Source organism: Phyllosticta citriasiana (genome assembly GCF_038021145.1).
Source record: "Phyllosticta citriasiana strain CBS 120426 chromosome Unknown IWZ02scaffold_6, whole genome shotgun sequence".
Lineage (NCBI taxonomy): Eukaryota > Fungi > Ascomycota > Dothideomycetes > Botryosphaeriales > Phyllostictaceae > Phyllosticta > Phyllosticta citriasiana.
Genome location: NW_027117283.1, coordinates 2024502 through 2050012, shown reverse-complemented (window position 1 = coordinate 2050012; position 25511 = coordinate 2024502). Strand labels below are relative to the sequence as shown.

Sequence of the window (25511 nt, the reverse complement as noted above, 5' to 3'; positions counted from 1 at the left end):
ATTTCTCCAGGTCTAGTCATCGTCTCCCTGTGCACCATGTTTGGCCGCCAAATGTCAAGCGGCATATCGTCGGCATGAATCGTGCGCTCGCGCTGGGGGCGAAACGGGAGAATATGGAGCCGGTGGATCCAGGCAGTGCAATTCCGCTACGACTAAAATAATTACACCATTGGCTCAAGGGATCCTGCGCCTGCGAGCGTTGCCGGCCGCTGAGCAAAGAGGCCTTTTGTCTCGTGGCATACAAACTTGCGACCCAAGTTTCAAGCCAGGATAACAATGTGGAGAGAGTTGACATTTACCAAGTTTTTACACCGGCCAATGCCTCTCACTCAACTCAAGGTAGTGTCCCGTAACAGCCGAATTTTGCTTTTGGTCACCCGTCGCTCAGACATGTTCTCACTGGACGGCTCGTCGTCGCGTGGGGTTCACCAGGCGAGAGCGGTCGCATCCGCAACGCAGTCTTTGGTGTGAGATGTGCTGTGCTGTCTCACTTTGCGTACTAACTTTCCGATTGAAGGCCTCGTCCATGTTGGACAATGGCCTGTGGAGAGTCACGAAACTTGCAAGGCAGGCGACGGTGTGAAAGCCTTACCGCCAAACTGCCATGCCATTCGAAGGTTGCAAAATCGTTCCGGTGAACCCTTGGATCAGTCCAAATCTTCCTCGGGCTCTTCCATCCCGTTTTTGAACCAATGCATGTCCTTGAAGGGATAAATCTGTGCGATCACTTTCCCGCGAACCATTGCCAATGGAATCGGCCCAAAGATCCTGCTGTCTCTTGAAGCAGACTGGTTGTCTCCAGCAACCCACATGTGGCCTTCAGGAACCTGACAAATCTCTCGTCAGCTTTGTTGTCCGACTTTCGATGTCCAAATATCACACACTTGTAACATCATGCCATCGCCTTTTCCCGGCGTGTCCCGCAGAACAAAGTCTCCCGGCAGACCAATCACGCGTTTTATTGCCCCCTCGCCCAATTTCATTGGATGCTCAAAGGATACAAGGTCTCCCACTTCGATGTTGCGGCCGCGTCGGTACTGTTTCGAGATGACGACACCGGCGCCAAAGGTGGGCAAGGTGGGTACCATTGACGCGCCGATAGTCGGTTTGATTGTGAAGCCGTAGGTCCAAACAGCGTGGATGATGAGGGCACCACCAATGTAGCCGGCTAGTTGGCGTCTGGCATCCTTGATGCCTTTGTCGGCGGCGGCGCGCCAGGATCGGGCTGACATCGAAGAGGCAGGCACGCTGGGTCCAAGATGCTGTGGGATTTATTTGAAGCCGTCGACGGGTCTCGGCGTCGAGGCAGGTCTTGGAAGGCTTTGGTGTGGTTGAGAGCGACTGTCAAGACGCGCTGCAGGACGCGGAAAAAGTAGCGGATAAGCTTCGGATGCCGCTCGGCAAACTTCCTTTGTTAACGGCAGATCAACCTTCCCACCTTGCGCCCATCCAACTGGATCCGGTTGACTTTCTTGGAGCTACTTGGCCCCATTAGTGCCAATCCCGTCATCTTGCTGTGTCCACGGAGACGGCATTCTTCTTTTCAAAGATCACCGCGAGCTGGACACAGAATTTCTATTGAATAAACTCAGGGTCTTCACCGGTTAGTCAAAGTCCCATTACGCAAGAATGCCATGTCAGTCCGTCCTCATTTCGATCCCTTCTCAACTGAACTTCAAGGGCATTCCTTAGACGTCATCTTCCATCATGGCTTCTTCCGACCGAAATGTCTCGAATTCAGTCCGAGGTACTGGAATTTGATGCCCAACCCGACGTCTGCTCTCATGTCAACAAACCTCTAATGTGACTCGTTTGCTAGAACTCATCAACTCTTATCATGAGCTCAATGCGCATGTGGTGGATGAGCTCTATGAGGAGCCTAGCCCGCTTGAGTACATGCGCTATGTTGCAAAAAACAGGCCCTTTGTGGTACGATCCGGCGCAGCGGACTGGGATGCCCTCAAAAAATGGAATGCCGACCATCTCAAGGAGGTCATGAAGACGCAACAGGTCAACGTGGCCATCACCAACGAAGGGAATGCTGACTCGGCTGTCGAGACGTCGGACGGACGACTGATATTTGTCGAGCCGTACGAGCGGGAAGAGCCGTTCTCGCAGGTCCTGGACAAAATTGCCGACCAGGAGCTGCGCGGGATAGAGCCTCGAGTCCGGCGATATGCACAAACCCGTAAGGAAGCCCAACCCACGGCAAATGACGTGCCCGCATCGCCGGCCGTTGTTGCATGCAGGGGACTCGAGTTTTGACATTGCCAACGACAGAGAACGACAACCTCCGTGGGGAGTACACGCCCCTTTTTGCGGATGTGCCCGCCGATATACCATTTGCCCGCATAGCTCTGGAGCAACCGACGGGACCAGACGCCATCAACTTTTGGCTAGGTAACTCGTACAGCACGACGGTCCTACACAAGGACAACTATGAGAATATCTACGTGCAAGTGCTCGGCCGTAAGCATTTCACACTAATGCCGCCTGTCGAGTCTGCATGCGTCAATGAGCAAGAACTACCGGCCGCACGCTATGGGCCGAGATACATGAATGGCGAAAAAGGCGCAGAAGATTCCCTCCCCGACGAGCAGCTTAGAGACTTGGAAGTCAAGATGGCAGAAGGCAGCGAGAAGGTGCCATGTCCAATTTGGGATCCTGATGCACCAACCAAAAGGACAAGTCCATTCTCCGATCTCGCCCAGCCGTTGAAGGTGACCTTGGAGTCAGGGGACATGCTCTATCTACCGGCCATGTGGTATGCACAGTCCCCAAAACCTGACCAAGCATTTCCACTAATCGTCGGTGGTGGCTTAGGTATCACAAAGTGGCGCAAAGTTGCTCGGAAGAAGGCATCTGTGTCGCCGTCAACTACTGGTACGTATCTCTACAGCTGAGACAGAAAAAAGCATATGTATGGTCCAGATGCTAAGACATACCCTGTGCGGCTAAAAAGGTATGACATGGATTTCAGCGGTTCCTTCTGGTCGCTGGCATCTTTTGCGCGGACAGTGGGGAACCAAGCATCAAAAAGCAGCTAGTATTGGCACTCAACCCGGTGTGCAGTCGCTTGTGCCTGCATATTCCCTGCATACACACAACCACGACCGAGATACCAAGTAGCTGCCAGCCATGCATTCTCCTGTCCTTGTTGCGAGACGCGCAAAGCAAGGTCTCACAGCTGCTGCTGATATCATCACTCCAAGCTTTTGGGGAAGACCTTGGTGACTTCATGCGTTCGCGGAACAGCTGCCGAATACAGAATCCCACATGCCGCCCAGCCAGCAGAAAAATTGCATTCATCTATGGTAATTGACTTTGCATGATTTCCATTGCTTTTTTCCAGTTCAAATTCCCTTTCTCTCGCGCTCGTGGCATTCATGTTGTACTCCCACTCCTTCTACCCAGCCATCCATTTCCCCATTCAGCCTCCACCTCGCTTGCTTCATTTCGCTTCCGCAGACTCCACATCATCGACCTCCCCAACCACGAGCTCCATCTGCACCGAAACTCCAGAGTCCATCGATCCACATCTACCTGCCAATCAAAGCCAAAGCACCGCACCAACCATGCCCTGCTCCGAGCACTTGACGCAGCACACCCGACCTCTGGCACCGCAGCTCCGCGCCACGCTGCACGCGCCGCACCCCGACCACTCGTCCACCTGTCCACTCACCCACGTGCTCCGCGTTTTCTGCACGGAAGACGCAACGTCTCCGGTCGCGTTCTCCGCTCCGCACCGTCTCGATCGTCCTTTGCTCTGTTTCATTTCTCGATGATCTGCGCATAGTAGCAAGAGACGGCGATTTTTAGAGTCAGCTCCGGATCTGATGAGTTCCGTCGTCATACGTCAAGCACGAGCTCTGGATCCTCCTCATCGCGCAGATTTCCGAGTAGCCGGGCGCGCGAGCGCAATGAGCACGAGCATGAGAGGGCATGAGCACGAGCATGAGAGGGCGTGAGCACGAGCATGAAAGGGCATGAGCACGAGCCTCCTCCGAATCGACCACCACCGCGCACGTGCAACATGGCCTCCCGACTTCATTTCGGTAGGGCAGGAAGGCTTCTGGGCACGACAGAGTCGCGGAGGTTGCGGTGTCTTTTCTCTTCCGCTTTTATTGGCGGTAGCGCATCTTGGCTGGATGTTTAGAAGGACTTACGCGCGAAAGAAAAGCTGGACGGAGCGAGCAGCGCGGCAGACATGCAAATGATGACAGGAGAGTGTGTTGGAAAGTCAAGGTCCCATTCAGACAGAGAGGCCAAGGCAGCTTCGTAGATATTTACATTTGAAAGTAAGAAAACCTCGCTCGCTCAATATGAACAATCCGAAAAGATTTTTTGCGCTCGACTCGCTCGCTCGCTCGCTCGTTTGCTCTCTCATCTCTAATCGATCTATGCAACAACAACAACAACAAATGGTATTGGCGCAATAAAATGGCAAAAGGTCAGCCAGCCCAGCCTTTTCACTGGTGTGGGCTGGCCAAGGGGGTATTTCCGGACGGGAGCGCTAAGCAGGCAGGCAGGCAAGGCAGCACAGATGCAGCAATCTCAGTTGTAGCAGTACGACGCCAGGCAGTCTGTGCATTCGCTCGGAAGCGTCGCGCCGCTCTTTTGCATGATACCGCAGGCCAGACAGGGACCAAAGTCTGCCTTACCGCCGTAGCTGGCAGCTTGCACGCCGTTGGCGACGAGATCTGTACAGTCCAAAGGTCAGCAAAAGTACATTACGCGGTGTGAAAAGAAACGTACCAGCCGTCTCGGTCGCGTCGTACACGAGCTGCAGCGTCGAGACGTTGCTGGCATACGAGTAGTTGTAGTTGGGCAGATAGACGATAGTGATGACGTCCGGATTGTTGCAGCCAAAGAAGACGGGCTTCGTGTTCAAGCCCTCGGACACAAACGTGTCGACCGGAGGGATCTCGGGCATGGTCGTCAGGCCCTCGGCCTTCGCCGTCTCGTACGCCTGCAGAATTCCCGTGCCGTTGGGCCAGTTGAAGTCCGTGTCGGCGCTGAGGTCGTTGGCGAAGATGACGTCGACGCTGCGTGCCGGCTGGATCAGCGGCCACAGAGGAATGTTTTGGTTGGTCTCGGCTCCGTCGACCAGATACAGCGTGTCTTGGTCGGCGACGTCGCTTGAGGCAGTGTTTTGATAGAAGGGGTTGGGGAAGACGCCGAACAAGTCACTTGTCGCGGCTTCGTGCACCTTGATGAGGATCTCATACAGCAAAGTGCCGATTTCCGTGGCGTTGACGTCGGCAGGGATGCAGACCAGGTTGAAGAGCGACGACGAGGTACCGAACATGTAGCCCAGGTTGTCGTAGCCTGTCACGCAGTCACTTCCGGACGGCGCGCCGTTGGAGAGACTGGATCCAAGGTACTCTGTTTGTACAAACGCCGCGACGCCGCTGTCCCAAGATCCGAATTCCAAGGGGGAGAATTCATACTGCGTTCCGAGGGTGTCGGGTTTACAATCTCCTTCCCAGACCTTGACGCCCGTGGAAGTCATGATCGGAAAGGGGACATTGTGTGAAGTGTACTCTGAAAGGCCTGCGATATCAGACAGTGTGATGTTGACGCCTCCATTGTCGCCGTTAAGTATTTGATACGAGAGAAGGCGGCCCCAAGCGTCCGTCAGGGTCGTGTCGAAGCCGGCCTTTGATTTCGCCTTGAGATCTCCAACAATGTCGATGGCGCCGTCCAAGCCTTCGGCCAACAAAAGGGTTTCGTCGAGTGTGTCGGTCCACAATCCAGAGACCAGAGACGAAATGGTCGGCCAGTTATTGCCCGCTAAAGACGAAACGAGCCAGGCGCCGCCAGACAAACCAGCATGGTAGGTCAGCGCTTGCCAGAGTCCCGAGGTTGAAATGTTGCTGTCCCGCGAATCGAATCCTTTGATTACTCCAGCACCGCCAAGCATGGCACGGTATCCTCCACCGCTGCTGCTGAGGGCCAGCTTTGGCAGTGTTGTGGCATCTGCCCAGGCCGAGTTTTGTTTTGCGAGCCAGGTCTTCAAGGCCTCGTCGGCAATGGCCTTGCGGGAGTCTGACCAGGTGGATTCTTCAGTCGAGAGGCCCGACGCGTCGCGAACCAGGGCCGTCGAGGCGCACGTTGCCGAAACAGGAGCGTAGCCATCGGCAGCAAAGGCAGTAGACAAAAGGAAAGACAAAGAGCACAGCTTGAGGAGAGCCATGACCGGCGGTCAATGGGCTCAAGGTCCAGGTTCGGAGGAGAAAAACGGGAGCGCGACACCCATGGAGTTGCAGTGGTAGATGCAATTCATAGTGTCTATATAAGCTTTGCCTTAGAAGACCGCCAGCTCCTCGTGCAAGGCACACGGCTACCCTGTGGCCGACAGCTGCACGGCCACGGGTACACAGGTTGCTTGGAGGGACGAGGCAACCAGAGAGGAGGCCATCTTGGTCAACGGGCACTTTGCCTGGATTGGGAAGGAGACTGATATTCTAGCGACGGCGCGAGCAAAAGCCGTTAGCCACAGGGCCCGCTCATGCCGCTAGGAGACTCTAACGTTCTGGATCTCCGGGGTGGCTTGTCTTTAACCGCAGACTCGGAGCTAGCCGTGGCCAACCATTTGGTCAACTGTGCATTCATATTGAACATGGATTCCATTTACACAGTAGACCCGTGATCAAATCGAGACTTGCTTAAGACATTGCTTGTTGCTGTACTTATTTTCCCCCAATCGCGTCGTGTGTTTTACGGTGGATCCGCTATTCGGCGTTTACAAATGGCTCGAAGCCGTAGATGTCGGCGACCGACTCAGGTGCCATGGGGTTGCGGCCCTTCGGTGATTGTGCTCTTCGACTTGGACGCTTGGCGGCGTTGGAGGCCTGTTTCGTTCCTCGGATATTTTCAGAGTGCACGGTAGACATGACACTGCCATGCTCACAACTTCCCCTTTAGCAGATTCGAAATCATCTCGCGACCGGTAATCCTAGTTGTAGCCCAAAGGGTTGGGAAGTCGAGTGTGCTCGAAAAGGTATCCGCGTATCCAAAGAAGAGCATGGGTGGAATCCAGCCCCTGGCATATTCGAGCGCAAAGCACGACGCCTCCATCTTGTATTGCTTGACATCGCCGCGGTGCAGGTGGTGCATGCTTCCGGCGGGGTAGACCTGTTCGGCGATCAGCTGTGGCCAGTGACATGCATAAACGAGAGCACGTACTTCGGGCTCATATGCTCCGGGCACATAGGCGCGCTGTTCGCCCGTGAGGATGTTGAAATAGTCATCAGCCGTGTGGCGGCCAGTGTGACCTTCGGTGCCGATAGCAGTGCCTGCATCTGGTTCAACAATCACACCCCTGGTTGTGACCTTTCTCGTGCTTACCAAAGATGATCAAATACTCGGTTATGCCTGGAAGATGATTGGTACGGTACCTTTACTCATTGCTGCAAGGGACTTTCAAACTTACTGGCGTGGATGATGTACATGGCTCCCATGGCCCCTCCAGCGTTGTTGAAAACCCACTCCTCCTCCATATTGACATGAGTCGCGATGGAGTCCCTCCCCGACAGCTCAGACGCGATGTAGTTGACGATGGCCTTGGTATCGTTGCCATGGGTCTCAATGGCGCGTAGGGACAGGCTATGCAGGTCCTTGGGATCAAAGATGTAGAAGGTCTCGAGGTTTGCTTCCAGCCAATTGTACACGGGAAAGAGAAGAGCAGCGAGCACCGCGACGATGCATAGGGCGCGTGTGGAGGCCATTGACGCGATAGTTGAGGATTTCGATGGAACTCTGGAAGCCGAGGCCTATCGCAACTGTCGGGTGAGGCTCCAAATGGGTGTGGGAAAGGTTCTTCCAGTTGTTTTGAACCTTGAGCAGCGGGCGGCGTCTTTTCCGGGGACGCGCTCCCCGGGATCAGGCCAGACGGCATCGTCGACTCCCGTCCGGTTCGCGGGGGCCAAGATTCTGCGGAACGGCAAAATCCCGGCACATCATCGCATCGTCGTGTCGTCGTCTCTGCTCACCACCAGAAAACTTTCCATCTATCCTTTTCCCTGAGCTGGTGTCGACCATTCCCTGAGAATGACGGCGCTCCTCTATGGCTGCCGTTTGGGTGCCAGCCATCGTTCGGTCGGGCACGGGAAGAAATGATCCTCTCAGCTTACGCCAACAACCCAAACCGTGGTTGAACGCTGCTTGAGAAACCTCTGTTGGACAAGCCTACCTCTCCGACCCTTAATCCGGCAGATTTTGGAACCGACGTCCTGCACTTATGTTGGACATCGAATGGGAAGTCAATCGCTTTCACGGGGTCACTTGGTATCGATCAAGTCAGATTTGAAGACGGCAGCCACCATGCCATGGCCCTGTCGCGCGCCTCGGAGCAACGGCAGTCTCTTATTCTACGCAGCTGGCTCACTTGCTCGCGGCTCTCTGATATCACGGTGTCCGAGAAACCTCGCGTTCAAGTTTTCCGTCATCTGTCCATTGCACTGCACTTGAGAAGATGGTTCCCCGCCGGCCGGGGGTCCTTTTGGGTCACGTGTGAAAAGTCGTGGCCCACGCGACTGATTTTCCCACAATCGGGTAGGTGGTGAATGTGCCTCGTTCTCATCCTCGAATAGATCCTCTTCGAAAAGCTCGAAAATTCAAATGCTCCCTATCTGCGCCTGTTGCGAATGCGGATTCCCTCTGATGTCGCATAGCTGCTTAGTGAACCCAGAAATGGCATTCACCTCCAACTGGCTGCTTTCGAAATGGACCAAGTTCTCGTAATCAACTGGATGAAAGGGTCAGCTGGAAAGCCCAGTCGTTAGGTTGTAAGAGCAAGGAAGTTTACTTGCCGCAAGAACGTCAAAGCAGTACCAAGGCCAATGCAGGCGGCGCTGAGTCCGTGGACGAAAAAAGTAAGCTTCGACCTCGGAAGTCGGACGAATGCTACATGAGCTACGGTGGCGAAGTGTGTGAAAAGCATCAACGCACTTCCAACCATTTGGCGGTGTCGACTCGGGAGAAAGATGGTGAGGAGCGTGGCAACAATCAGACTCAGGGAGAGCGTGGTGAAAACTGCGATTTGAAGGCTCCTTGGAGAAAAACATGCCCTCCTCTGGTCTGTGCCAAGTTCGAGAAATTCGGCGCGGCGGCGTGCAGGAACAGGCTCGATGCTGTTTCTGCTGTCGAACAGATCCTGAATGTTTGTCCTGTCGACATGGTGGCTTGCATCGGGAGTTGGAGGTTGATGGAGTTGTTGAGATGAGTCTTTCCTCGTCGAGCTGGAGACGTGATATGGTGGTGGTGGTGGTGGTGGTGGTGGTGGTGGTGAGGAAAGATCGTGTAGCGATGGCACAGGAGGCCTCCCGGGTTCTCGCGACTCTGTCATTGCGCAAACCTTTATTTGCTACCAAGCGATTTGAAAGTATGATGGATGTGATGAATTTCTACCACAAGCGGACAGATTTATTCATAAGTCCTGCGATGTTCTGTTGGGAAAGCGTGACTATCTAACCTTAATGTAGTTGTTCCAACTTTGGTACTCCTTGTGCCTCTCCCTCTCTCAAGCACATGGCTCCCTTCGTTCGCTTCGATTGGCGATCTGGTCTCTTTTTCTTTTGTGGACCTCAAGCACGAATAAATGGCAAAGTGACCAACCATTCTATCACTGTCAAGGCTACCCAGACTACCACGCTGAAATGCTATGTCTTTGCTAATGAAAAGAGCCAGAGGAATTAGGTACACAGATATCTATTAGCCAATTCAAGGTCCTGAAATGGGTATGACACAACTCGCACGCCGGCAGGCCGACATTGACGTGGCCTGTAGGAGGGTCCTAGCTGGCCATGATGAATTGAGCTGCGGCCTCAGCGTCGCTTCCGTAGCTTAGGTGGGGAGGCAGGATAACGGCTTCGCCCTTGCAAATGGCGTCTCCCTTGGCGCAAAAGATTTTTTGTTTCTCCGGAGCAATGTTCGGAACAGGCTTGGGGAAGTCTGGGTCTCCAAAGACAACGGCAGCAGAGACTTTAGCGGCTACAGCAGTGTCGAGCTGAGCGGCTGCGTTGTGGACGAGTTGTCCTCCTTGACTAAAGAGACTGTCAGTTGTAACGCGGAGTGGTCTCCGCTGGCAAAGAGTGTCCGGAAAATTGAAAAAGGGGGGATTGACGCACCTGTAGCCCACCATCGCGACCTTCGACTTCGGGCAACTTTTCACCATCTCCCTGGTCATGGCGGCCATCATCGTACTGCCGTTGGCGTCACCGCCCTCCAAAAATCCGGCAACATCAGCTGGGTAGTCGACACCCATAACCATGACATCCTTCTTCTTCTCCATCATGGCCTCTAATGCGGTTTGGAGGGGAGGCCCCACAATCGTTCCGAGCGGAGGAACTTCAGTCGTGCCACGGGCGAAAACGACCATCAAGGAGGCGCATTTTCCTTTGCTAATTTCGCCCCTGTTGTCTTCTTCGACTTCGGCTCGTGTATCGACATTCGCCCGTCGAGTGATCATCCCCTCTTCGGATTCGAATTCGTCATATCGCGGGATTGACGCTGCAGCAGCCAATCCGAGGAATGCTGAAAGAACGAGATAAGACTTTACAACCATTTCGAGGACTGTTTGTGCTTGGATGTACAGTGCTTTTGGTGGTATTAATGGACAGAAGTTAAGGCGAGCAGGGCAAGCTATATAGGGATACTACCACACCATCTCGGGCGTTTCCAGGATCCGGAGGCCTACTTCACGATGCTGCCTTGGAACAGATATCGGTCCAGACGTCAACAAGCTCAAGCGAACGGTCGGCGAAAAGTCGCCTCTGTTCTCCGCGACAGTATAAGGGATCTCCACGTATCTGGAAACGCTAGTACAAAAGCGATCAAGACTGACTGGTCTGCCTGGCAGAAAGTCGAGGCTCAGCATGACATGGAACTTTGGGCGTCGGAGACTATCGTGCTTCAGGTCTGGTACCGGAAAACAGGCAACTCCGCGTTGCTGATCATCACTATCTCGAAGTTCCAAGGCAAAGATCTCGCTCTCCCCGGGTTCCGAATAGTGGGATCGTTCTAGCGCTGGCATGAAACTTCGAATTGCGCATGGCCGTCATGCCCTGGTCCCAAGGCTCCAAGTCCTTGGTTACGTCCGCTACGTCCGCCATGGATGCGGACCGCTTTGTGCACGTGAAGTCGTTCAGAAGATCCCGGATATTTTTGGAAAGTGACGATAACAGGGTGAATTACCACCTCTTGTGGGCCACGTCAGTTGTATAGAAGAGAGAAAACGTTGACAAGACTGTTGTACAGCCAAAGGTCCGCTGTCTTACCGAGGCATAATTGTCTTTGCAAGAGATTCAGGGATTCCATCTGGAGGACTATGGTGTTTTACTGATCCAATCTCCTAACCAGCCAATTCGGCAACTTTGGGGCCAAGATGCCGATGAGGCTTGAAGGCGACCAAGACTTCCACCGTTGGCGTATTCTTCGCTCGATAGCGCAGTCGCTGGTCCTTCTCGAAACCTGGCTGAAGGTTCAACCGACGAGATCCATACGTCCAAGTCTCTCTCTTCGCCACTTGCAGCGCGTTTGAGACCTTGGCGTGGGAGCATCAACCGAGGTGTAAAGAGTAGCGTGGTTCCCAGGTCAGGCGCATAAGAGCTCGCGTGTCGGAACCACCAACAGGGCAGCAATGTGAACAAAGCATCGAGATGGCTCGATTGACGCAACACGCCAGATTTCGCGTGCCTGCTTGTCGAATCCTGCGCTAGCCATCCTGCACACCACCGTTTAGCTCAATATTGTTCTTCATCGATAGACCATGCCAGTCACTATGCTGATGACGTCCTTGGGAGCAATGTCTTTCGGACTCGGCAGCCCGAATTGACTGTCATCATTCAACGGACTTTCGAGCTGGGACGGTATTTTGCATCGACGTCACTGCAGCTGTCAAGTCCTCCGGCTGAGTCTTTGTACCAATTTCCTGATTCTTGTTTTCAACCTCTTCATTGACACAGCTCAACAGTAGATGTCGAAGCAATGATACTCCTAGCTCTACGGTTGCGTTCGAGGAGCATTCGCCACTGCATCAGGGAACATCATTTCTTAATGCACCCACGGTGGCCCCTGAAAAATTTCTTGACACACTCCTCCCTCGAGACCGAGATAAATTCGCCTGTGCTCTGGAATGCCTGTGGAATGCCTGTCGAAATATCTCTCTTGGCGCGACCTTTGGACCGATCACGAACAATATGACCCTTGCCATCCATGCCCTCTCCCGGGGGTTGTTGAAGAGAAATGTCAAATCTGTCAAGTACTCCCGCCGTTTGCTGAAGTCTGGATGTTTGATGCTGCGGTGGTACCTTCGTCTTCCGAGTTGTGCATCGGCCTCGGGAGCAAATCATTTCTTGCGGTCTGGCCTGGTGAACGTCCAGCACGGTGCAAATGACAGCTAGGCAACACGTGTAATATGCAGGGCTTAAGACAGCCAGATGTGGATGCTCCTCCGCATATTTGCAAAATGGCGATCCGAAAAATTGGAAGACACAGCCGAAACCGAAGGGACGAACATGGACGCTAGTCGGGTATGATCGCTATGCGTGTCTGCTTGCCGACTTCCAGACAAACAACAAAGAGGGATTGGGTCCATCTGACGCAATACCTTCGCCTCCATGGCGGTGAGTCTGAGAGATCCAAATATCAGTCAATTGAAGGCGCCGATGCTGGAATCTGGAGGCAGAAGAAGATGCCCATCAAGTTTTGTGTTGAAGGTCGACTGTTGACGGAAGAATCCAAAGATCTAGTGATGTGGTCAAGGCCAAGGATCTTCGACAGGGACAAGAAAAGGTTTTACATAGCTGTCTTGTGCGGACAGAGCCGCCTTCCATCCGCATGTTACAGACTATGGTCCAGTGAGAGTCGTCGGATCTTTATTCGCGAAGAATAATCGTACTCGTGTTGCCAAGGCCTTTGAAAGAATGGCGGGAGCAGCGGGTCCCGCACAGCATTTTAACCCGTTCAAGCAGTGCAGAAAAATGCGCCAACCACCAAGAAAACGCCTCCTCATACTGCGCCCTACGACGGGACGTTTGCAAATGGTAAGAATTAAACGAAACAAGTGAGTACATATGGTCCGAAAATTTACAGCCACCGGAGCGCCTTGTTTCTTAGGCATAACACACCTTTGCATTCAGCGCGCCGACACTCCTCGGCGCCTCTTTTCTATTCTTCAATTCCGCCGCCGCAGAATCCTAAACGTTTTGAGGGCGTTCCTTCCAGTTCTCTTGTCTCCACAACCAAACAAGACCGTCAAGATGGCTGTCGAATACACGCTCTACAACTACCCGCCCAGCCTCGCGGCGGCTGCTGTCATCTTCATCATCCTCTTCGCTGTTAGCTCCATCGCCCATGTCATCCAACTCACCATGAAGAAAAACATGGTACTTCATCCCCTTCGTGATTGGAGGAATCTGAAAGTCGCGTTCAACCCCTTTATTCAACTCATTTCAAAAGCTAATCAGCCCTATCTCCAATCGAAGCAGTCGGCTACGTCGGTCGAGCCATGAACCCGCAAGACAAGGCGCCCAACTGGTCCATCAACGCGTACATCATCCAATCGATCCTGCTGCTCACTGGGCCCACGTTCTTCGCCGCATCCATCTACATGATCCTGGGCCGCATCATCCGGCTAACCAAGGGTGAGTCGCACAGCGTGGTGCACGCGACCTGGATCACCAAGATCTTCGTAGCCGGCGACATGCTGTCGTTCCTAATGCAGTAGGCGGGCGGCGGCCTCCTGGCCAAGGCGAAGGACCAGGACGCGCAGGAGCTGGGCGAGCACGTCATCCTCGGCGGTCTGATTGTCCAGATTCTCTTCTTCGGCTTCTTCGTCATCGCGTCTGGCCTCTTCCACTACCGCATCCGCGCCTTTCTTACGCTGCGCTCCCAGACCTTCGCCGTCCCGTGGCAGCGGTACCTCATCATCCTCTACGTCGCCAATTCTCTTATCCTGTGGCGTTCCGTCTACCGTCTGGCCGAGTACATTTAGGGCTCTCATGGTTCTTTGCAGATGCATGAGGTGTACCTGTACGTCTTTGACGCCCTCCTTATGTTGATTACCTGCATCGTCTTCAACACCTGGCACCCCAGCACCATCATCTCGCACAAGAGCGAGGCCGTGCCGCAAGAGGAAATGGAGTTCAGCAGCTGAGCTTGCTCGTTCCGAAAAGCCTATTCCTTTCTTCCTCTCTCTTTCTTCTTCTTCTTCTTCTTCTTCTTCTTCTTCTTCTTCTCATCGGATCGGCGTCGCGAGTAGAGGCTTCTGGATCAGAAAAGGGGGCAGTCGTTGACGTGGACTTAGCGCGGCATCTCATAGCGTTTCTGCAATACTTTGAAGAATGGCAGAGTTCGAACCATCAATCCTTGTTGACTTGCTTCGATATACGTGCTTCGCAACGGTGGTCGTCAGTTGCCATGTCTCGGCGGTTGCGGTCCAGCGAAGATCCCGGGCTCGACCGGCGGGAAGCTCCTCAACCTTGAACGTCGTCGGGAGTACCCGAGGAGCGAACCAGTGCCAAGTAGGCTTGGTCGAGGGACCGGGCCCATAGTTAGGATCGCTCCGAGCCACGCGCCGCTGTGTATAATTCACGGCTGATGTAGCTCAACCGGCCCTGAACGCTCAAGCAGCCGAAGAAACTGCAGATTCAGTCTTTCACGATGTGAGCGCAAGCAAAGGAAAGCGTTCTAAAATGCTAAGTGGGCTTCCGTCGCGTTTTCAAACATTACAGGGGTATTGTGCCAAGTCGAAAAAGCAGATGATCTGATGACGCCAAAAAGGAGACGCTGTCTCGCCCAATCACCGCCTGCTGCCTCCGTGCAACTTTCTCACCTCCACGCCCAAGCCCCTGACGCTTTCCCACACACTATCTTGTATCTTGACCGGAACCTTTCTGCCCTTGAGTGCCTGGTCAATGACCCACATACCAACAACAAACTCCTCTTTAGACAGCACGCCGATACCTTGGTGGTCGACCAAATCCCATATTACTTCCAGCACATGCGGGGGCAGCCGGCTTCTGCTCCAGATGTCCTTAACCACAAAGCCATGGACGCAGTCTTGGTACTCCTGCGGCAAAAACTGGCCGCGATTCGCGGCCCAGACTCCATCGTACCGTTTCCTTTCTCGTTCTGTCACCCTCTCGCGCCATCGCTTGCGCGAACCCTCTTTATGCTTGTTGGGATGTTTTGGCCGGAAATGGCGTTTCTTTTTGTGCTTCATATCTCGTCCAGAGTCACTGTCAACATCACTGGAGGAGGGTTCTTTGCGCAGCGTTTGGAGGAGATGACCGGGACGCTTCTGAGGACTGAGATTTCGCGAACGAGGCTTGATGTGGTGGTGTTTAGCCTGATTTCCAGCGCGACGGGGTGCAGGCAGAGGGGGAATGGTGGAAGGCGTGGACGTTCGAGAGGTAGCCAGGGAAGCGCCCACTATGGCATTCGCAAGCGAGTCTCCAGTAAAGTGAGGCTCCAGTCTTTTCGCAGACTCTCTCTTAAATGCAGAGCTCGTCGGTTGTGGCCTAACAATGGTTGTGGAGAGAGGAGTGTGGTTCTCAGATCTGGCCAGAATAGCTGTCCTCTCGTCGCTTGGAGTTGAGAGTCCTCTGGTTGAATCAACGCTATGCGTCCGCGCTGCAGGCTTCATCAAATTACTGCGGCGTGGGGGAGGAAGTATCGGTTTTGCCTTGGCCTCCTCTTTGCTTTCTGGAGCAGAAAGATACGCAGCATCTTCTTCCGAGTCCGAAATGGCCTCGGCCGGAATTTCACGCAAAGAAGCTGGCGGTGCTATCTTTGGTGGAGCGTAGGAAGAAGACGCCGCGCTGGCCCGCCTGTATTCCCCTGAAAACTTGGCTGGTTTCGGTGCAGTTTTTGGGGGTGGCTTGGACTTGACCTGAGATGATCCTGATTGTCCTGCGCTGGCAGCTCTGGGGAAGAGCGGTACCTCATCATGTACAGGTTCCTGGAGACCTGGATATGCTAAAGGTGTAGTGAAATTGCGCTGAGGTTTTGGGGATTTGACCGGTGGAGGCGGGCCTTGCGACGTCAGGATCGGTTTGGGTTTGGGTTTCCGAGGGGGAGGTTTTGTTGATGACGTAGTTTCCTCAATTCGTTTTGGGAGAGGCTCAATAGCTGACGTCGTCGGCTGCTTGGGCTGAATGATGGTTCTGGGGCTGGGGGACCGAGAGGTCCTTGCGAGCTTCGGTGGTGATCCTGTTGGGATTCCGAATGATGAAGAACCAACCGTCAATCCGTCGAACCTCGATCGAAGGTCTCCAACATGTCCAGAACTAGGCAACGACTCGTTCGAAGTGTTGTTCCAACTCTTCCGGTTTTTGGCTGAGGATTCTGCAACAGGAGTATGTTTCGCAGCTGCCCGAGTCGCCGCAACGATCGATGGGGAGCGCGCTCGATCACCTGGAACTGTTGGCACACCCAAAGACCCAGCAGTGCCAGCTTTCAAGGAGAGAGAGGCGTGCGACGCCCGCGAAGAGGTGCTGTTGCCCGTTCCCTGCGGCAGCAGCGGCTGCGGGATAGCAGTCTGCCGAGCAGCAGCCACAGCTCCGTTGTTCCCACTGTAGGTATTGATGGCGGGCTTTGGTTTGACAGGTGGTTTGGCAAAGGCGGCGGATGCTCCGACTAGAGCGGCATTGCGAGTGTTGTGGGGGACGGGGGCGTCAGGGTGGTTTGCGGAAGCTGAAGGCATCCGGGAATGAGGAGGGCCGGCCGTCATGGAGGCATGGGAACTCAAGACCGGTGGAGGACAGGAGCATGTCGAGCGGAGACGGTCGGGGAGGGCGGTGCAAGCGGCGCGAATTATGTCGGGTCGGGTGGTGAGGTGAGCATAAAGATGGATGAGAGGCGGCCTGACCCTGCTTCAGCCTACGCACGTGTTGGCGCGTCTCGCTTGCCGTCATTGGCGTTTGCTGCCTGGCATCGACTGAACACCAAACAAACACTTCAACCTCGAATCATGTCAACATCTTCACCTTCGTCGCTGCTAATCGCGACGTATCTTGGCGGCTCTGTCCGGCAACCTCAAGCAAGCCTCTTTGTTGGATTGGACGTGGTCCGAGTCAGCCGCTCTCAGCCCGCCCAAGCTCGCGACAAGGCCGGCTGAACACGAAAATCCACACTCATGGCTGCCGACGCGATTATGCAGGATACGGCTGCTGCCGACGAGGAGGAGATGATGTACGGTCACGGTGCTCTCTCCGAAGCCGAGTTGAGTGAAAAGTACGTTCCTAGCACATTTGCATCATTTCACACCACATGACGTTTGGACATCCAAGTCCATGGTTGTTGAAAACTCCACAGATACCCAAACCGTCCCCACAATCATTCCAAGACGCTGCCATTCCACGACCTTTATCTGAATCTGTTCAACCCTCTGAACGACAACAAAAAGAAACCCGGAAGTGCTGCCCTCAAGAAGAGGCCTTACGGTCCCTCGAACCCGGCGCCGCATGAAGTTCGAGCAAACATCATTGATCACTTCATCTCAAAATGGCGGGCGCAAGTAGGCAACGACATTTATCCAGCCTTCCGCCTGATTGTGCCTGAGAAGGATCGTGACAGAGCCATGTACGGCCTTAAAGAGAAAGCCATCGGCAAACTTCTGGTTCGTGTCCTGCGCATCGACAAGAATTCCGAAGATGGATTCAACTTGCTCAACTGGAAACTGCCTGGTCTAAAGGCCACAGCCGCCATGGCTGGCGACTTTGCTGGACGATGCTACGAAGTCATCTTGAAAAGGCCAATTCGCACCAAGCCAGGCAACATGACCATTGCCGAGGTAAATGCAAAGCTCGACAAGCTTTCTGTCGTGTCAAAAGAAGATGACCAACTCCCAATCTTCCACGAATTCTACCAGCGCATGAATGCCGAAGAGATAATGTGGCTTATCCGAATTATTCTCCGTCAGATGAAGGTGGGAGCCACGGAGAAGACCCTTTTCAACAACTGGCACCCGGATGCTGAGAGTCTCTTCAATGTTTCGTCGAGCCTGCGCAGAGTGTGTTGGGAGCTTTACGACCCTTCAATACGCCTTGACGGAGAGGAAAGAGGCGTCAACTTGATGCAATGCTTCCAGCCCCAATTGGCCGCCTTCCAAATGCGATCATTTGATCAAATGGTCAAGAGAATGAAACCGAAAGAAGACGACGATGAGTTCTGGATTGAAGAAAAACTGGACGGCGAGCGCATGCAGCTACACATGATGGAAGATGAAAGCGCTCCCGGCGGTAAACGATTCGCCTTTTGGTCTCGGAAGGCCAAGGACTACACCTACCTGTACGGAAGCGGCTTTGAAGATGACAAAAGTGCTCTGACCCGCCATTTGAAGGATGCCTTTGACGAACGTGTCGAAAATATAATTTTAGACGGAGAAATGATCACCTGGGACATGGAACAGGATGCAATAGCTCCTTTCGGCACACTCAAGACTGCAGCCTTGTCCGAGCAACAGAATCCGTTCAGAGGCGCCATGAGGCCGCTTTTCAAGGTGTTCGATTGCCTCTACATAAACAACAAGCCAATCACTCAATACACACTTCGCGATCGCCGAAATGTGCTCGAGACGACCGTCAAATCAATCGATCGTCGTCTGGAAATCCATCCCCACATCAAAGCTCGCAGCGCATCCGAAATCGACCCACTACTGCGTCGAGTGGTGGCAGACGCCTCGGAGGGTCTCGTCCTCAAGAATCCGCGATCTGCGTATCGCTTAAACGAGCGCAACGACGACTGGATTAAGGTCAAGCCAGAGTACATGACCGAGTTTGGCGAAGATCTCGACTGCGTGATCATCGGCGGATACTATGGGTCAGGGCATCGGGGCGGCAAGCTGTCCAGCTTTTTGTGCGGACTGCGCGTGGACCAGCATCAAATCAGCCACGGTGCAAATCCCATGAAGTGTTATTCGTTTTTCAAGGTTGGCGGCGGCATGACTTCAGATGACTATGCCAACATCCGACACCACACGGGCGACAAGTGGCAGAAGTGGGACTCGAAGCGGCCGCCAACTGAATTCATTGAGCTAGGAGGCGGCGATAAGCAATACGAGAAGCCGGACGTGTGGATCAGACCGGATGAGTCTGTTGTTGTGTCTGTCAAGGCAGCCTCAATAACAGGTACAGATCAGTTCCGTATGGGCTTCACGTTGAGGTTTCCGCGATTCAAGGCCCTGCGCAAGGACAAGAAGTGGGATCAGGCATTGTCCATCCAAGAGTTCCTCGAACTCAAGGCCAATGTGGAAAGGGAGCATGCTGAGAAGGAGTTCAAGGTCGACGATGCTCGAAAAAGGGGCAACCGCAGGAAGAAGAAACAAATGGTCGTGGTAGGGCAAGATCGAGAGGTGCCGACGCCCTATGCCGGGCCGCAGACGAAGGTATTCGAGGGAATGACATTCCGTAAGTTGCGAATTTTCCTGTTGAGACTTTAAAAGCAACTGGCTAAGAACGAATGCGGCAGACATCATGACTGGACAAGAAACGGCGCCGCCCAAGAAGACCAAGGGAGAACTCGAAGACCTCGTAAAAGCCAACGGTGGCTCCATAATCCAAACACCCAATCCTTACACCCCTCCCGCTCCCGGAGCGCCGCCCATCGTATGCATCGCCGACAAGAACGTGGTCGCCGTAGCATCGCTGCGCAAGAAAAACACGCATTCCATTTACCGACCGTCCTGGCTGCTGTCCTGCGTCGCTCAGGCTCAAGCCGACTTACCGCGCGCCCCCGTCCTATTGCCTTTCGAGCCCGTTCATGTCTTCCACGCGAAACCCGACTGCCCTTCAGCCGCGTCCGACACGCTGGCAACCGCTGTTGACGCCTTTGGCGACAGTTTCGCGCGCGACTTTTCCAGCGTAGCGGAGCTGCGCGAGCTGGTAGAGCGCATGCCGGCACAGCACTCGTCGCGCGATGGAAAAAGCGCTGCCGAGCGTTTTCTGCGGCAGCTAACAGAAAACCACGACGGAGAAGCTGCTGAACTCAACGACTTGCCCGGATGGATGTTCCGCGGCTGCGTCGTCTTCTTCGACAGTGACCCGTCGCGCGCCCCCACTTCGACTCGCCTTGCGCTTGCTGAGAACACCGTCCACTTTGCTGGCGGCCAGGTCGCACGCCAGCTGGATGACGAGACTGTGACGCACGTCGTCGTTGGCGCTGAGGTTGAGGCCGCGGAGAAGGACACGGCTCTCAGGGAGCGCGCAAAGCTGCTGCGCAGTCGCATCGCTGAGACAATGACAGCTGGGGCGCGCGTGCCGCGCGTGGTGAAGGTCGATTGGGTGGAGGAGAGCTGGCGTGAAAAGACGCGCTTGAATGAGGGGAGGTACAGCGTTCTGTGAGCGTGTAAAAAGGTCCGTGGTAAGATTGGTGGAGCGAGGAATCCTTGTCATTGAGTTCGCTACAGTCTGAAGAAGTTTTGCCGTGCTCATTCGTCTGCTCTTGCCGTTGGCTCGTTGGTTCTCCCGTTATCCAGAAAGAAGGCGGGCACCTACTCCTCGGAATCGCACTACGCACGTGGATGATTGGATTCGGTAATAGATGCAAAGACGGCACTCAAGGAGCATTCATACATTGTCCAGTAGGCTACCATTTTTGCCAGCAACACCATGCGTAATTGGTTTAGCTGTCAGGCTCCCGTCCCATCACTGAAGTTGGCAACGGTCTGGCGTCTCCATCAAGAGCATCTCCCTCCGGAGGACCCCATCCACCGCCACCAGGCGTGCAAATAACAACCCTATCGCCCATTTGCGCATTCAAGACGGCCTTGCCACCCAGCGAAATGGTCTCCTGCTCGCCATCCTCGTTCCGGCGAATCCAAAAGTTCTTCCCGACGCTGCCATCGCGGCCCCCGTCCATTCCATACGGACTGTAAACGCGACGCTCGCTCAAAATGCTGAACTTGAGCGGCACGCGGGCCTCGATATCCCTAACGACGCCATCTCCGCCATTCCACGTGCCGCGGCCGCCGGTGCCCTCGCGAATCTCGTAGCGACGCACCAAGACGGGCGTGCGCTTCTCGATGACCTCCGGGTCCGTTGTCTTCGTGTTCGTCGAGTGCACCTGGACGGCCGACGTGCCGTGCCAGCCGGGGCCGGCGCCGCTGCCGCCGCCGAGCGCTTCGCCGTAGTTCCAGCCCGGCATCGTGATGCCCGTTTCTGGGTCCTTGCCGCCCATGCCCCAGCCGAATGAGTTGGCGCAGCCCTGGGATGCGGCGGCTGCGCCAAAGGCGCGCAGAATCACGTCTGTCACGCGCTGGCTGGCGATGGTCGAGCCGCAGACGGCGACGGAAGAGGACGGGTTGAGGATTGTGCCCTTAGGCACGCGGATGTCGATGGGTGCGAGGCAGCCTTGGTTGAGGGGAATGTCGAGATCGATCATACAGCGCAGGCTGTAGATGACGGCCGAATGTGTGATTGAGATGGGCGAGTTCATGTTGCCCAGTGTCTGTGGACCGGTGCCAGTAAAGTCGAAGACGGCGGAGCCAGATTCGCCGTCGATGCTTACGCGAAGAGCAACGGGCGTCCCGTCGTCGTAGAAGTCAATCGCTTGCAGCGCCTTTCCTTCGTGCGAGGCTGCGACGCGCTTCAGCAGGTTTCTGACAGCCTGTTAAGAGGTCGATTAGTTAGTTGGACGCTGCGAAGGAGGCTTCGATATTTGCTTACCAGCTCAGCGTTGTCTTGAATGGCGTACATGTACTTTTGGACGCTGGGAGTACCAAATTCCCCGCACATCTTTTGCAGTAGCGTGATGCCGCGCTGGTTTGCTGCGATTTGAGCCTTGAGATCAGAAATATTGTCGTTGATTCGGCGCGTCGCGCTACATCCAGGCATGTTGGCCACGTCTGCAAATGCGTTGCGCACCACATCTTCGCTGAACACGCCGCCACTGACAATCTTCAGACTCTTGATTGCTAAGCCTTCTTGCCACAAAAACTTTGAGTCGGGTATCATCGATGTTATCCCGATGCCGCCGATGTCTGTGTGATGGCCTCGCGAGGCCACGTAAAAGATGAGCTGGCCATCGTTGAAGACAGGCGTCACAACCGTAAGATCAGGCAGATGGGTTCCTCCACAGTCGGGGTGGTTTGTAAGGAGGACGTCTCCAGGAGCAAGTTTACCATCCCAAAGCTGATGTTGATATTGGATTGCAAATTGCATGGAGCCAAGGCTGGAGATTCGGCCATCAGTATGAAACCTCCTCATGAGTAAGTAACTTACTGAACCGGAATGTGCGGTGCGTTGGCCACTAGCTTGCCATCGGGGGTGAACAGAGCGCATGAAAAATCCAGCCTTTCCTTGATTGACGTGCTGATGGACGTTCTGACAAGAGTCAGTGAGATGTCTGAGCCGTCGACAACACGGTCTCACCTTTGGAGAGTATTTCCCATTTGTTCCGCTATACTCATGAAACGACTGGCAAAAGTCGACAACTCAACTGCATTGACTCCTTTTTGCTCGCTTGACTCCTTTTCGTTCCCAACAGGGGCGTCAATAACAATATGAGATTGCAAGACGGAGACTTTCCAGGAGGGTTCGACAAGAATGGTTTGCGTGTTGTCGACAATGAGGGCCGGCCCAGACAGGACAGTTCCCTTATTCAGCAAAGAAAGTTCGAAGACCGGCACCTCGACCCAGCCGCTCTGTATGAAGACTGATTGTGCGCTTTGTGGCTCTGGCGCCCGGACGCTCAGTAGGTTCTCCAATTCCTGGAAGAGACTGGAGGATTGTGCGGCCTGGTCTCTGCTCTTGCCGACACCACGAACCCGGATCGAATCGACCACGATTGGACGGTTGGCGAGCTCAAAGGCAAATTCCCGACGATGCGTTTCCACAAAGGACGTTTGAAAGTCGTTGTTAACTGGCTGACGTATGGAAAGGCTCGTGTCCGATCCTTCATATCTCATGTTCAGGAAGCATTCGTGCTCTACGAACTCCGGGCGGACATCCTGGGAGACCAGATCCTTGGTCGTTTCTTCTTTCAATTTCTCAAATTGAACGAGAATATCGTTCAGGTTGTCTTCTGAATACCGGCACGCCGATGGTGCCGCCGTTTCGGCGACAATATCAGCCAGACCAATGCCATAGGCAGAGAGAATCGACGAGAACCTGTGGATGATGATTCGGGGAATGTCCAAAATTTCTGCGATGGCACAGGCATGCTGACCTCCCGCACCTCCGAAGCTTGCAAGATTGTGTGAGCTTATTTTGAATCCTCTTGCTTCTGTAATATTCCGAATCGGTCGGCTCATTGTTTCGTTTGCCATTGCCAAAAAGCCGAACGCAACCTCTTCCGGTGTCATTCTTTGCTCGGCATCAAACGAGCTGTTGATTGTTGCTGTCAACTCCTGAAACTTGTGCTTCACAATCTCGGCATCCAGAGGTTGGTCTCCGGAAGGACCAAATATCGACGGAAACCTCTCGGGAAGCAGCCGTCCCAGAAAAAGATTGGCGTCCGTCACGGTCAACGATCCTCCTTTTCGATAACAAGCGGGACCCGGGTCAGCTCCTGCACTCTGCACGATGTTAGGAGCAATTCTGTTGCGAAGACTCACCGCAGGTGTCCCAAGCAGTAACAGCTTCCTCGGCGCACCAATGATGACCAGCGACTGCTCCACGGGTCCAGCCACACAGACACACCACAGTGTCTTGCAAATGTACCAACACGGATGGAATAGGAACTCACCTCTGGGCCAACTACAAATAGTCCATTCCGCCAGCTCAGAATTGAACCTCCGCCAGCGGCAACTGTCCGCACGTCAAGCATTGGCGCAGTGATGGTCGTCCCGCTGATGTTAGTGTCAAAGACATGTTCAAATTTCTTTGCGAATCGGCTGACATCCGTGCTCGTTCCGCCCTGGAGATGAAGTTTAAGCTCTAGCATATTCGATTCTGGATCTCAAGCTTACCATGTCAAATCCTATGACGGGGGTCCCTTCTAGAGGGTCATAGCAGGTCTTTGCTATGGCTACAACACCGCCGGCGGGCCCACTCAGTATTGCTTTGAGGCCAGTAAATTTTGACGCAGCACAAAGACCGCCATCCGACTGCATGAAATCAACTCTTTTGGGCATTTTGGAGAAGCCAGAGAGAAATCCGTCGACGTAACGTCTCACGTGAGGTGAAAGATACGCGTCGGCACACGCAGATTGAGCACGATGCAAGATCTTGATGTTTGCGCTAGAATCCGAAGAAATTGAAACGAACTCAAAACCGATTTGGCGAGCAATCTCTGCTGCCTTTCGCTCGTGTTCTATTTCTTCGTTAGAAGTAATTGGGACGCGGCGACACGACACAAACCTGGAAATATGTAGGAGTGGAGAAAGGCAATGGCGACAGATCGAAATCCTTCGTCAAACAGTGCCTGCAGCTTCTCTCTTACGTGCGCATCCTCCAAGGGTTTCAGAATTCGCACAATCTCGCCACTGGTAGTTTTGACCAAGGCAGGATCACTCGCGACATCAATGGACACTGGAGAGGGATTGAGGACATAGTCTTCGATAGTCACTCTTTCGTCAATAGTGACGACTTTGGAGTAGAGAACACCAGGCTTCTTGATGTTCAATTCGAACACTGATAAGGGTCAGTAAAAATTCTGAGACACGACACAATATCTGCCGTCCTTACGCTTTGGTCTTGTCTGGTCTCCAATATGACAGACATCTTTGAAGCCATCCGTGGTGAGCAAGGCAATCTTCTCGCCCTTGCGTTCAAGAAGAGCGCTGTTGAATCAGTATGGATGCATGAGCTCTAAGGAGCTTTTTCTTTTGCCTACTTTGTTGCGACAGTGGTTCCAACTCTTATTGATTCGATCGGAGTTCCGTCAATTGGTTCATTCTTCGGCAGTGGTGATCCAGTCACGAGCTCCAATACTCTTCTTACGCCCTCTGTCGGCGCATCTTTGTATGAAGTCGGATCCTCCGACAGGAGCTTGAAGACGAATTCTCTCCCATCGGCAGTTGTCGCCCAAACATCGCAAAATGTTCCACCGCGATCTGTAAAGTCAGCTTTGTTTTGTTTCTGTCGAGCATGAAGCTGGCTCACCAATTGTGATGGCGATTCGCCCGTCGTCAGCCATTCTCAAGATTGATGCAACAAGTTGGGAAATCAGGCGTGATGGTGCCACGCCGCGACGCAGCAGAATTCTCCATGATTCACGCTACCAACACCAGAGGCCGGCGAAATGATCGTTGTCGGGTTGATTTGCCGAGCTGATTGTGGTAGACTTTACGAGAGCGAGTGGTTAGGTTGCTCCAAGTCGGTCTGGAATTGCGTGATCCGACCGCCGACGTCGGAGCGATCGGCTTGTCGCCGCAACGGAAAGGTGCCCACTCATCAACCACCAACCAACAATCAATTGCATTCTTTCTCATCCAACCTCCCACAGGACTGCGGCTGCATCTGGGAAGCATTCGTCCTCTGTTACAACTGCGCCTTGTCCAGTTGCGCCCAGAAAGCTGTCAATCACCACGCAGCTAGCTGGACCCCAGGGCGTATCATCAGCAAAAC

The 25511-nt window shown here is 54.0% G+C and overlaps 10 protein-coding genes across 10 annotated transcripts; 3 read left to right on the top strand and 7 right to left on the bottom strand.

Moving 5' to 3' along the window:
- Positions 1–378: 378 nt before the first annotated feature.
- IWZ02DRAFT_266914 (peptidase S24/S26A/S26B/S26C) lies at positions 379–1401 on the bottom strand. Its single transcript, XM_066763436.1, has 3 exons — positions 885–1401; positions 593–827; positions 379–541 (listed from the first exon to the last, which is right to left on the bottom strand). Exons 1-2 carry the CDS (start codon positions 1230–1232, stop codon positions 648–650), a joined length of 528 nt encoding a protein of 175 aa, XP_066623416.1. The 5' UTR covers positions 1233–1401; the 3' UTR covers positions 379–541; positions 593–647.
- A 7-nt stretch (positions 1402–1408) lies between these two features.
- On the top strand, positions 1409–3314 carry IWZ02DRAFT_451651 (putative pla2g4b). The gene is made up of 6 exons (XM_066767536.1): positions 1409–1603; positions 1693–1747; positions 1820–2188; positions 2281–2764; positions 2824–2883; positions 2963–3314. Exons 2-6 carry the CDS (start codon positions 1708–1710, stop codon positions 3045–3047), a joined length of 1038 nt encoding a protein of 345 aa, XP_066623415.1. The 5' UTR covers positions 1409–1603; positions 1693–1707; the 3' UTR covers positions 3048–3314.
- Positions 3315–4203: 889 nt separating this feature from the next.
- IWZ02DRAFT_266884 (lysophospholipase) lies at positions 4204–6552 on the bottom strand. The gene is made up of 2 exons (XM_066763435.1): positions 4756–6552; positions 4204–4700 (listed from the first exon to the last, which is right to left on the bottom strand). Exons 1-2 carry the CDS (start codon positions 6194–6196, stop codon positions 4555–4557), a joined length of 1587 nt encoding a protein of 528 aa, XP_066623414.1. The 5' UTR covers positions 6197–6552; the 3' UTR covers positions 4204–4554.
- Positions 6553–7975, bottom strand: IWZ02DRAFT_266883 (C-8 sterol isomerase). The gene is made up of 4 exons (XM_066763434.1): positions 7436–7975; positions 7351–7377; positions 7189–7298; positions 6553–7137 (listed from the first exon to the last, which is right to left on the bottom strand). The coding sequence occupies exons 1-4, from the start codon at positions 7728–7730 to the stop codon at positions 6910–6912; spliced, it is 660 nt and encodes a 219-aa protein (XP_066623413.1). The 5' UTR covers positions 7731–7975; the 3' UTR covers positions 6553–6909.
- Positions 7976–8674: 699 nt separating this feature from the next.
- Positions 8675–9475, bottom strand: IWZ02DRAFT_266881 (uncharacterized protein). Its single transcript, XM_066763433.1, has one exon. It carries the CDS (start codon positions 9347–9349, stop codon positions 8783–8785), a length of 567 nt encoding a protein of 188 aa, XP_066623412.1. The 5' UTR covers positions 9350–9475; the 3' UTR covers positions 8675–8782.
- A 321-nt stretch (positions 9476–9796) lies between these two features.
- IWZ02DRAFT_376625 (cutinase precursor) lies at positions 9797–10471 on the bottom strand (the record flags this gene model as incomplete). The annotated part of the gene is made up of 2 exons (XM_066764901.1): positions 9797–10046; positions 10131–10471. The coding sequence occupies 2 exons, from the start codon at positions 10469–10471 to the stop codon at positions 9797–9799; spliced, it is 591 nt and encodes a 196-aa protein (XP_066623411.1).
- Positions 10472–13262: 2791 nt separating this feature from the next.
- Positions 13263–14158, top strand: IWZ02DRAFT_469636 (RTA1 like protein-domain-containing protein; the record flags this gene model as incomplete). The annotated part of the gene is made up of 4 exons (XM_066768737.1): positions 13263–13404; positions 13470–13693; positions 13730–13969; positions 13997–14158. The coding sequence occupies 4 exons, from the start codon at positions 13263–13265 to the stop codon at positions 14156–14158; spliced, it is 768 nt and encodes a 255-aa protein (XP_066623410.1).
- Positions 14159–14679: 521 nt separating this feature from the next.
- On the bottom strand, positions 14680–16840 carry IWZ02DRAFT_266837 (uncharacterized protein). The gene has a single exon (XM_066763432.1). It carries the CDS (start codon positions 16733–16735, stop codon positions 14804–14806), a length of 1932 nt encoding a protein of 643 aa, XP_066623409.1. The 5' UTR covers positions 16736–16840; the 3' UTR covers positions 14680–14803.
- An 83-nt stretch (positions 16841–16923) lies between these two features.
- IWZ02DRAFT_266744 (ATP dependent DNA ligase domain-containing protein) lies at positions 16924–20485 on the top strand. The gene is made up of 3 exons (XM_066763431.1): positions 16924–17238; positions 17320–19412; positions 19474–20485. Exons 1-3 carry the CDS (start codon positions 17141–17143, stop codon positions 20343–20345), a joined length of 3063 nt encoding a protein of 1020 aa, XP_066623408.1. The 5' UTR covers positions 16924–17140; the 3' UTR covers positions 20346–20485.
- A 45-nt stretch (positions 20486–20530) lies between these two features.
- On the bottom strand, positions 20531–25502 carry IWZ02DRAFT_266739 (Hydantoinase B/oxoprolinase-domain-containing protein). Its single transcript, XM_066763430.1, has 10 exons — positions 25047–25502; positions 24778–24997; positions 24630–24724; positions 24303–24575; positions 23912–24255; positions 23689–23859; positions 22374–23518; positions 22224–22325; positions 21669–22173; positions 20531–21609 (listed from the first exon to the last, which is right to left on the bottom strand). Exons 1-10 carry the CDS (start codon positions 25078–25080, stop codon positions 20626–20628), a joined length of 3873 nt encoding a protein of 1290 aa, XP_066623407.1. The 5' UTR covers positions 25081–25502; the 3' UTR covers positions 20531–20625.
- Positions 25503–25511: the final 9 nt, after the last annotated feature.